General features: G+C 37.8%; 1 protein-coding gene across 3 annotated transcripts in view; it reads left to right on the top strand.

The window, feature by feature from the left end:
• The window catches only part of VCAN (versican), a 114,710-nt gene that overhangs the window by 7,237 nt on the left and 95,405 nt on the right, over positions 1–12,068 (top strand). For all 3 annotated transcript variants that reach the window (XM_082620306.1, XM_082620308.1, XM_082620307.1), the window contains exon 2: positions 4,819–4,894. In XM_082620306.1, coding sequence (XP_082476432.1) covers positions 4,825–4,894 — 70 coding nt within the window. In that variant the 5' untranslated portion in view covers positions 4,819–4,824. The remainder of the gene's footprint in view (positions 1–4,818; positions 4,895–12,068) is intronic.

Raw genomic sequence — 12,068 nt, 5'->3', positions numbered from 1 at the left:
TTTGGAAACACCTTAAAGGCTCATCACAGGAACTGGTAAAATAAAAGATGCTACATTTATCTAGGGGAAAACTATGCAGCTGTTAAAAATGACACAGACAAACTGTATTAGCTGATTCAGAATATTCTCGAAGATAAACTGTGTTTTAAGTGAAGAAAGTAATGTACCACATAGTGTAAAATATGCACCCAATTATGTACAAAATGGGCATATTCATTCATTCAACAAATATTTACTGGGTGTCCTGGGCATTGTGGATACAGCAGTGAACAAGACATCAAAAGCTACATTCCTGGAGCTTATATTATGGAGGGCAGAGAAAGGCAATTCCCAAATATACATATACAATGGGGAGATGTGCTATGATGTAAATAGAGCATGAGAACGGGAATGGAGAGTGCAGTGTGTTGTAGATCAAGGAGGAACAGGTTCTCCAGGCAGAGAACAGAGCAATGCTAAGGAGCAATGACATGAAAAAGCTTAGCCAAGTCCAGGTGCAGGAATCCAGTCACATGTTAGCGGTATATTCACACGATGCCATTATTCCTGTGAAGCAAATTCATGACACTTCATGTTTAAACCATGATATCTCTCTCTGCATTACAGCGTTTCCTCCTTTGAGAAAGCACTCCGTAGCAACATGATAGACAATGCTCTTTACATCTACTTTGTGGCTGAGGTATCCTGGACAATTGGTTGTCTAGGGTAACTAATTCAAAAACTGGAAGACAAACCACTGTGTCTGCATCCTTAAGTCACCCTTTGCTCAGTGGAGCTTCCCCAAGATCAAGGGAGAATACTAAATATCTGTTTACTAGAACCTTGGCTCTCTCTTTCTCTGAGGCAGCCCATAACCGGCCTGACCATTATCCCCTCTGCAGACACCTCTTATGGATAGGAATCCTGTTGACCTTGTCTCTTGTGTCTCCCAGGCAATTAAACAGCTTCAGTCAGCTGTGACTTGATTGTTGAATGACTTTTTCCTCTTCTCATTGACTTCACTGGAATAGAAGACTAAATATAGGCACTGGCTGTCATATCTCCCAGGTCTTTCTGTGCAGACAGACTCGTTATCACTAACAAATAATGCTTACAAGACCCACACACAGAAGAGCAGAAGAATAGAGATGGGGGTCGGAGTGGTGCTCAAAACAAAGAAGCTCCAGAAAGTTTCTCAGTTAGTAAAATCAAAGAAGGCAAATGGTGTGCTTTAACAACCATGACCATGAACACAGTCTTATAAAAATTACAGAAATAGAATGACATCCATGGGCTCTAAGGAAGAGGCAATGGAAATATAGTTCTGAGGTCAGAACTTGGTGTATTTGAGTTGCAAACTCTGGTGACTACAAGGAACAGGCATGGAGTGGAAATGTATGAGAGGCCAAGAGGGGCCAGTGCTAAGCTTGAGTGCACGGAGCCAAGGCCAGAGGCTGCTGCTTGCTTAGTGCTAATGATTGGCCAGCTAGAATATGGACCTTGAGCTGCTAGGTCTGATTTCCCAAAAAAAGTCAGAGATCTGGGACTTAGTGTGAACTGTCCAATTTTTAAATGTTGGCAACTTATTTAAACATATTTTTGCAAATATATTTAAAACATGACTGATCTCTCCCTTGCACTTTTAATGCACTGGCTCCTTCCCTAGCCTTGTCTTAGTGACAGTCTTACTTGAGCAAGTGATGAGTATACTTGTTATATAGATGAAGAACTGTTTCCTCCCCTCCCTCGAAAAAAAGCCACTTTTGTGAGGATGAAGTATGGCACAGAGTTAGACTTTTGAGTATCTGCCTTGGACAGGAGATCAGGATGCAAAAGACCCATTCCTGGTCAGGATTACATCTTCCCCTCTGGTTTTGTTATAAGATCCAACACTCTAGATATTGACAAACATCAGATATTATTGAGTCACAGTAAATATTAAATGTATTTCAGGTGTTAGTTGGCCCACTCACCCATGTTTAAAGAGATTGTTGACACTTCTCTTCAAAGTGTATTTCTGAATAGGAAATAAGGGCATTGGTCACACATTTGGTCAACAAACCTACCTCAAGGGTCACTCTGAAGCTGGCACTGTGGGTGAAATATTGTGGGAATTAATAAGCTGAATGTGATACCGGCTCTGCCTTCCAGAAGCCTACTGTTCTACATAGGAGATAAAACATGTTTCTAAATAATGATTCAGAGCACATAGAAATAGGTTATAGGACAATTTACTGTGAGCATGAAGTTGTACACAGCTATAGTAGTAACCCAGGTTATAATTTTCAAATCTAAGAGCTTTAAATACTTTTCTTTTTACTACTAGTGATATGAAACCAGGAAGAGAACACTGGTAGAAAGCTTGAATTAGAAATGTTAATAATAAATATTGAGTACTGAATATGCTGTGTATCACTGAACTATATTTTATATACATGCTTTTATCAATTCTCATTGTACTGCTTTTCATTATTAAATAGCTACTGGAAATGAGAGAGTTAGTAACTTACCCAAAATCACAGAGTATTAGCAGAAGATTTGGAAGTTGAATTCAGGGCTATTTGACAATGGAAATAGACTTTTAACAGTAAGCTTATAAAAGTTTCCTGAAAAAAAGAAAAAAATTAAGAAAAATTTTTCTTGAAGGACAATAAGAAATTATTGTTTGTAAGCACAATTAAAGAAAAGTTTCTTATTTGGATTCAGTTAGTGCTCATGGAATACACTGTCTTTAATAGCATTGTATGATACAATCTAAAATTTCATTTTGTTGAAAACTAACTGTAGGGTATGTGAAGTTGATATCTTAATTTTTCCCTGAAATATTGTTATAGTATTGAGATATAGGTATATGCTTCCTGCTTGCTGTGGTATCTTATTAAAAAAAAAGAAATGTAGAAACCTAATTTCCCAGTTAGTGTGTAACAACATCTATTAGCATATCTCAGTAATTATATGATAAATAAACTTAATTATCAAGGTTACTTTAGGATTATCAACTGTATATTTTTCATTGTGAGTTGTCAAATGGCCTATTGATGGAAAATATGAGACATATAATGTATTAGGTAAAAAAATGGTCTTCAGGACATATCTAGAATTTTTTTAGAAAGGTTCTAACACTTATTTCAATATATATAAAATAAAGCAATCAGGTAGAGAAGAATATCAAAAGTAAAGGTATAGCTGTCATAAATTATGAAATTGAATTTGAGCCCAAATTGGACTTGGATTCATTCTTATAGCATTTACTTCTTTTTAATCTAGGTTTTCTAAATCATACACAATTTAGATATTTTCTAAGGCAGTTATGCAGGGCACCTACTCAAATATGTGTCCGTTAGGATGCCTTCAGCGACAAGCAACAAAAATCCTTGATTTTATTTGTTTAAATAATAAAGGAATTAATTATCTACTATAAAGAAAGTTCAAGGTTATGGTTGGCTGTAGGTCTAATGCCTGAGCACTTCAGCCCTGCCTCTCCTGATTCTTTCTCAGCTTCATCCCAGAGGGTATCTTATATACTCATGGGTGCAAGATAGATACAACAGTTTCACGAGGTATATCCTATCTTGATAATGTCCAGTGAAGAAAAGCAACCATCACTTCCTTTTTTCTCCTCTTAAAATGAATATACCATTCCCAGGAGCAACCCCTCCATGCAAGATCCTCTCACATCTCATTGGCCAAAATTACATCATATACTCATTCCAAAACCAGTCATTGGCAAAAGAAATGGGACCAATGTAATGGACAAAGAATAATCAGGATCATCCCCTTGGGCTGGGGTTTGACCCAGGTTCCATTAAAGTATATGGCTGTGTGAAGGAGGGTAGATACTAGAATGGAATTAGAGTTTTGTTAGAAAAGAGAAAGAGGAATGGCTACAGGATAGCCAATCCACAATGGTTGTTATAGAACAGTCCTAAATGTAACTGAGAAGGGAATAACTGTGGAGATTAAATAACCTTCTGCAGTTCTTCTGAGCTTAGCTCTTTGATTTCTAGATGGTCCCCAACAATGGTACTTATCCTCCTCATAATGATAGCTTCATAGATATTTGAGCTGGAAGGGACCATGCTGAGACCCAGATTTGTTAAATGTCTTCACACAATAAATTAATGGCAAAGCCAAGGCAGGGTTTCTTGACTCTCAGTACAGAGTGTTTTCTTCCATTCTTTACCCTCAGACAGTTGAAACTGCTTTAAAGCTCATGGCAAGCACTGGCCTTTTCTGTAACTAACAGCTTCTTATAAAATATTTATTTTGTTTGCTCAGCCTCCTAGAAACTAAATTGAGTTTGTGCTTTAAAAAGCCTGCTGAGATCCTTGTTCTCTGTTCTGATACCATGTGCATGAACCACCAATGGGTTTCCTCCTACCTCACATTTGATGTGAATCCCTTTCTTTTAACATCTCTCTCAATTACTTCCCCATCTTCTCTTGCTCCATCTATGACCAACTTCCTGTTTCTAAATAGATTTTGTGGTCGCCCCTCCCTCCTTGTGCCAGCTCCTAGCCACTAGTTACTTAGGCTGTGGTCTATATTGTTCTTCCAACAGCCTACCCTGTTGTGGTTGCCCCACACATCCACATTGTTATATGTCCCCAGTTTGGGTTCTGGGATTATTTTGGTAACTACCACATTGGGTGAGAGTCAAACTAATAATTTAAAGTGTTGGGACAACTTCTCCTATTGCAAGTCTCCTCCTGTTTTTACAATCCAAGGGGAGCTGCTTCTTGTACTCTTATTACCTATAATGCACAAATAGAATGTGATGTATGGCCTCCCACAAACCTGAATGCTTATGATTTACTTTGTGTTTTTCTTCATTTCTAGGACAAGATGTTGATAAATATAAAGAGCATCTTATGGATGTGCTCTACCTTAATAGCAACCCATGCACTACAGAAAGGTGAGTGTGTTAACAATTTTTTTAGGACTAATTGAAATAAAAATTGAAGTACTGGGGCATGGAATGGGGTTATGGAATCATTAAAATAAAGGATGAATTTTGATCTATTCATTGCTGAACACTTTTAGCTAAAATATTATTAGGTTGAAAACAGTGGTTTTAAATAAATCAATCATAACAAAATAATGAACCAGGTGCTAAAGAAGCAAGTGGGCTTTCAGTAACTTCCCAGATTACTTTCAGACTGTGCAAAAAGGCTCACATGTGGGGCTGGGCATATTTTTAAGTTCTGCTTTCTTCAACACTGCTCAAAAATTTTCTATATAAAAAAAAAGACTACTAAACATTCAGGAGGATAGAGTTTGAAAAAAGTAAAGAAGATAGAGGGCTGATAGCCAAGTTTTTCCCCCACCTCCATTTCTTTTTTCCTTCCCTCCCTTCCCCTCCCCTCCCCTTCCCTTCCCTTCCTTTCCCTTCCCTTCCCTCCCTTCCCCTCCTCTCCTCTTCCCTTCCCTTCCCTCCCCTCCCCTTCCCTTCCCTTTCCTTCCTTTCCCTTCCTTTCCCTTCCCTTCCCTTCCCTCCTCTTCTCCCCACCCCCTTTCTAGTAACTGGATAAGTACACATCCACTGTTTTTGTTAGCTGTAAATTATATATCCATCTAATGAAGGTTCTGTGATTCCAAATTTGTGGACTCTGGTCTATGGAAAAAGATACTGTGCTGAGTTTCAGTGATCTGCTCCCATCAAGGGTCTCTCCAGACTCAGCTTCCACTTCTTTCTCATACCCACTCTATGCTTCTGGTCTCTGCAAGAATTTACAATTCCATTCATAGACCTTCTTAATCCCTTTTTTTTACATGCAGTTCCTTCTGCTTGACAGTCCCTTCTCTTGTTCTCTACAGTTCCACTTCAGTTCATTCTTAAGACTCAAAATTTAAGTATCATTCCATCTATTCATCCATCCATCCTTCCACCTATCCATTCATTTATCCATCCATTGACAGTGTTGTTTGAATACATTCTGTGTGCTATATGTTAGTCTGGGTCTCCAGGGATATATCGGTGGATGAGTCATACATAGTCTTGGATTTCATTAAACCTAATCTCCTTAGTTACGTGAGGTAAGCGATAAACAAGTAAACAAACAATCCAAGTACTTCCGAATAGATGAATATAAAGCAGAATGACATCATAGGAAATGGCATAGGGTGGGGGGCGGGGGGGGGATAAAGGGTCTTTGAGAAAGTCATACTTAAACTGATGTGGGAATGATGAGGAAGAGCCAGCCAGCTAAGATCTGGCCCAAGTTAGATAGTGTGTTTGAACAACAGAAAGTTCACTGTAGTTGGAGAGCAGTGATCAGGAAGAAAGTAGGAGATACAGACAGAGAGATAGTCAGAGGTCAGTTCATATAAATAGTAACAATATCTAATACTTAGAAAAGAGCTTCCTATGAGCCAAGAACAGTTTTAATGCTTAACATTAGCTTATTGAAACATTCATTATCCATAGAGGAAACTGAGAACCTAAGAGAGTTGCTCAAAGCCACACAACCAGTAAGTAGCAGAACTGGGAGATAAACCAAGGCTGTCCCAGGAGTGTGTGAGCTTTACCTCTGTTACATTTCTTATATATATAGGGCATTGTAGCTTTAGAAATGACTAGATTTTGTTTCCAGGAAGCACTGAAGGAAGCGCTGAAGGGTTTCAGCAGGTGAAAGACGAGTTGATGAATGTTTTCAAAGTTCCATGTTTGCTATTCTATGTAGATTTGATTGTAGGAGAGCAAGAGTGGCAGCAGGGAGATCATTTAGGAGGTTATTGTGGTCACCTGTGTGTGAAATGGGGGCATGGCAGAAGAGCTGGAGAGAAGTGAATTCTCATCTCTCCAACATGGAGATGGAGGATTCAGACCAACAAATGGATTGGATGTGGTGTGGTGAGGGCAAGAGAGGAATCAAGGGTGAGCTGACTTCGGACATGGCTCTCATTCCCCTTTCCAGCCAATTTAAAAGCCCTTTCTCTATGTTCCCATTGTCCCCTGTGCTGTGACATCTGTTATAGCCCATACCACTCGCTACGATAAGTTATGCTTCATTTTTCTTCCCAAGGGGAGTGTAGCTTCAAGAGAGCTGTTTTTTATTTTCTAGCAGAGTTCCTGACACACTGCTAGCACTTAATCAATTTATGTGTTGAGTGAATAAGTGAATGAATAAATAAACAATGTGTGAATACCACAGTGAATGACCTGGATGGCCGTTAGAGTCTAGGCTCCACCAATCCAAGAGCCCAGGAGCTGTCCTTTTCAGCGTTTTCAGGAAGTAAAGGTTGAAGTTCACAGAGAGGAAAGGACAGTGGCATCCAGTGAAGAAGGAAGACATAGAAAGGAGATAGAGAAAAGGAGTTGGTTTGGGTGGGAAGTAATAGGAGGGAATTATAGAGAAAGTAGTGGGAGAACCTTGAGGAACAGGGCAACTAACCCTCCACTTAAAACAAAGAAAGAACTCATACAAACAGTAGGGAAACGAACAAACACTTATGGTATAGCTCCTTGATGGTATTTTAAAATAGTAGTAATAGCTAACAGTATTGAGTGATTTCTACATTAGGCCTCGTTCTAAGTATTTTACTTTGTTAACCTTTTTTAATCTTAGCTCTCCGATGAGACACATGCTTTTATTCTCCCCATTTGGCAAATGAGGAAATTGCAATACCAAAAGATTTAGAGACATAGCTAATGTAGAAGATCATACATCAATTTAGTGATTGAGCCTGGAGGTGAACCCAGGCAGTCTGGCTCCACAGTCCATGCTCTCAACCACTGTATTGTACTTTATCCCAAGCATCAAGTTCTTTGCAAATCTGCAATCACTGTTAAGAGATGTCATTAGTTTGGGGCTAATTTCAGAAGAATTTTTACTTTTTCATGTGAGGGGTAAAAATTGAAAATGTAAGATCCATATGAAACAGGTTTGCCAAGTTCATAGTGAATCACAGAGCAGTAACTAGTTGAGTCAACACGAGTACTCGTATCTTAAGGTTTTCTCTATTTATGTCTAGGCATGCAAAAGGTCAATAACTAATGAACACTCTGTCTATTGGTTTCTGGATTTATTTTAATGCATGAAGAGCTCTTTGCTTTAAAAATACCCTTTATATTGATTATCTAGCATTCACCCAGTTATTTGGATATTCCTCTAATATTAATAAATGCAGCCATGCACAGTTATTAGTAAATGAATGAACAAGAGAGTGACATTAATACTTGAGAGGGTGATAAATTCCCCTATACTCACTCTGACAATTATTTGGCCAAGGTCTGTGTGTGTGTGTTTGTTCAAATTGTGTAGATAGAATTTGCATCATCCTTGCTCTGCAGAATTTATTGGCAGAGAATGAAACATAACTGATCATTCATTGTTCAGAGATTTCTCCCTTGCTGTATTCATTTAGACAACAAACTATCTGGTGGGAATAGTGAATTTTTTTTAAAGCAATTATTTTTTTTTTGAATTTTATTTTATTTTTATTTTTTTATACAGCAGGTTCTTATTAGTCATCAATTTTATACACATCAGTGTATACATGTCAATCCCAATCTCCCAATTAATCACCCCCCCACCCCCACCCACCGCTGCTTTCCCCCCTTGGTGTCCATATGTTTGTTCTCTACATCTGTGTCTCTATTTCTGCCCTGCAAACTGGTTCATCTGTACCATTTTTCTAGGTTCCACATATATGCGTTAATATACAGTATTTCTTTTTCTCTTTCTGACTTACTTCACTCTGCATGACAGTCTCTAGATTCATCCATGTCTCTACAAATGACCCAATTTCGTTCCTTTTTATGGCTGACTAATATTCCATTGCATATATGTACCACATTTTCTTTATCCATTCGTCCATTGATCGGCACTTAGGTTGCTTCCATGACCTGGCTATTGTAAATAGTGCAGCAATGAACATTGGGGTGCATGTGTCTTTTTGAATTATGGTTTTCTCTGGGTATATGCCCAGTAGTGGGATTGCTGGGTCATATAGTAATTCTATTTTTAGTTTTTTAAGGAACCTCCATACTGTTCTCCATAGTGGCAGTATCAATTTACATTCCCACCAACCGTGCAAGAGGGTTCCCTCCCTTTTCTCCACACTCTCTCCATCATTCGTTGCTTGTAGATTTTCTGATCATGCCCATTCTAACTGGTGTGAGGTGATACCTCAATGTAGTTTTGATTTGCATTTCTCTAATAATTAGTGATGTTGAGCAGCTTTTCATGTGCCTCTTGGCCATCTGTATGTCCTCTTTGGAGAAATGTCTATTTAGGTCTTCTGCCCATTTTTTGATTGGTTTTTTTGTCTTTTAACTATTGAGCTGCATGAGCTGTTTATATATTTTGGAGATTAATCCTTTGTCCGTTGACTCATTTGCAAATATTTTCTCCCATTCTGAGGGTTGTCTTTTCGTCTTGTTTGTAGTTTCCTTTGCTTTGCAAAAGCTTTGAAGTTTCATTAGGTCCCATTTGTTTATTTTTGCTTTTATTTCCATTACTCTAGGCGGAGGATCAAAAAAGATCTTGCTGTGAGTTATGTCAAAGAGTGTTCTTCCTATGTTTTCCTCTAAGAGTTTTATAATGTCCGGCCTTACATGTAGGTCTCTAATCCATTTTGAGTTTATTTTTGTGTGTGGTGTTAGGGAGTGTTCTAATTTCATTCTTTTACATGTTGTCGTCCAGTTTTCCCAGCACCACTCATTGAAGAGGCTGTCTTTTCTCCATTGTATATCTTTGCCTCCTTTGTCATAGATTAGTTGACCATAGGTGCATGGGTTTATCTCTGGGCTTTATATCCTGCTCCATTGATCTATATTTCTGCTGTTGTGCCAGTACCATATTGTCTTGATTACTGTAGCTTTGTGGTATAGTCTGATGTCAGGGAGTCTGATTCCTCCAGCTCTATTTTTTTCCTTCAAGACTGCTTTGGCTATTCGGGGTCTTTTGTGTTTCCATACAAATTTTAAGATTTTTTGTTCTAGTTCTGTAAAAAAATGCCATTGATAATTTGACAGGGATTGCATTGAATTTGTAGTTTGCTTTAGGTAGTATAGTCATTTTCACAATATTGATTCTTCCAATCCAAGAACATGAAATATCTCTCCATCTGTTGGTATCATCTTTAATTTCTTTCAACAGTGTCTTATAGTTTTCTGCATATAGGTCTTTTCTCTCCCTAGGTAGGTTTATTCCTAGGTATTTTATTCTTTTTGTTGCAATGGTAAATAGGAGTGTTTCCTTAATTTCTCTTTCATATTCTTCATCATTCGTGTATAGGAATGCAAGAGATTTCTGTGCATTAATTTTATATCCTGCAACTTTACCAAAATCATTGATTAGCTCTAGTAGTTTTCTGGTGGCATCCTTAGGATTCTCTACGTATAATATCATGTCATCTGCAAACAATGACAGTTTTACTTCTTCTTTTCCAATTTGTATTCCATTTATTTCTACTTCTTCTCTGATTACCGTGGCTACGACTTCCAAAACTATGTTGAATAATAGTGGCAAGAGTGGACATCCTTGTCTTGTTCCTGATTGTAGAGGAAATGCTTTCAGTTTTTCACCATTGAGAATGATGTTTGCTGTGGGTTTGTCATATATTGCCTTTATTATGTTGAGGTAGTCTCCCTCTATGCCCACTTTCTGGAGAGTTTTTATCATAAATGGGTGTTAAATTTTGTCAGAAGCTTTTTCTGCATCTATTGAGATGATCATATGGTTTTTCGTCTTCAGTTTGTTAATATGGTGTATCACATTGATTGATTTGCATATATTGAAGAATCCTTGCATCCCTGGGATAAATCCCACTTGATAATGGTGTAGGATCCTTTTAATGTGTTGTTGGATTCTGTTTGCTAGGATTTTGTTGAGGATTTTTGCATCTATATTCATCAGTGATATTGGTCTGTAATTTTCTTTTTTTGTGGTATCTTTGTCTGGTTTTAGTATCAGGGTGATGGTGGCCTCATAGAATGAGTTTGGGAGTGTTCCTTCCTCTGCAATTTTTTGGAAGAGTTTGAGAAGGATGGGTGTTAGCTCTTCTCTAAATGTTTGATAGAATTCACCTGTGAAGCCATCTGGTCTTGGACTTCCGTTTGTTGGAAGATTTTTAACCACAGTTTCAATTTCATTACTTGTGATTGGTCTGTTCATATTTTCTATTTCTTCCTGGTTCAGTCGTGTAAGGTTATACCTTTCTAAGAATTTGTCCATTTCTTCCAGGTTGTACATTTTATTGGCATAGAGTTGCTTGTAGTAGTCTCTTAGGATGCTTTGTATTTCTGTGGTGTCTGTTGTAACTTCTTTTTCATTTCTAATTTTATTGATTTGAGTCCTCTCCCTCTTTTTCTTGATGAGTCTGGGTAAAGGTTTATCAATTTTGTTTATCTTCTCAAAGAACCAGCTTTTAGTTTATTGATCTTTGCTATTGTTTTCTTTGTGTCTATTTCATTTATTTCTTCTCTGATCTTTATGATTTCTTTCCTTCTGCTAACTTTGGGTTTTGTTTATTCTTCTTTCTCTACTTCCTTTAGGTGTAAGGTTAGATTGTTTATTTGAGATTTTTCTTGTTTCTTGAGGTAGGCTTGTATAGCTGTCAACTTCCCTCTTAGAACTGCTTTTGCTGCATCCCATAGGTTTTGGGTCATCGTGTTTTCATTGTCATTTGTCTCTAGGTATTTTCTGGTTTCCTGTTTGGTTTCTTAAGTGATCTCTTGGTTCTTTAGTAACGTGTTGTTTAGCCTCCATGTGTTTGTGTTTTTTACGTTCTTTTCCCTGTAATTCATTTCTAATCTCATAGTGTTGTGGTCCGAAAAGATGCTTGATATGATTTCAATTTGCTTAAATTTACTGAGGCTTGATTTGTGACCCAAGATGTGATCTATCCTGGAGAATGTTCTGTGCGCACTTGTGAAGAAAGTGGAAACTGCTGTTTTTGGATGGAATGTCATATAAATGTCAGTTAAATCTATCGGGCCTATTGTGTCATTTAAAGCTTGTATTTCCTGCTTAATTTGCTATTTGGATGACCTGTCCATTGGTGTAAGTGAGGTTTTAAAGTCCCCCACTATTATTGTGTTACTGTTGACTTCCTCTTTTATAGCTGTTAGCAGTTGCCTTATG

The sequence above is a fragment of the Mesoplodon mirus genome, assembly GCF_964341445.2.
Source record: "Mesoplodon mirus genome assembly, chromosome: 5".
In the NCBI taxonomy this organism is placed as follows: domain Eukaryota; kingdom Metazoa; phylum Chordata; class Mammalia; order Artiodactyla; family Ziphiidae; genus Mesoplodon; species Mesoplodon mirus.
The sequence above is the reverse complement of the archived record's forward strand: the minus strand, read 5'-3'. Positions and strand labels throughout refer to the sequence as shown.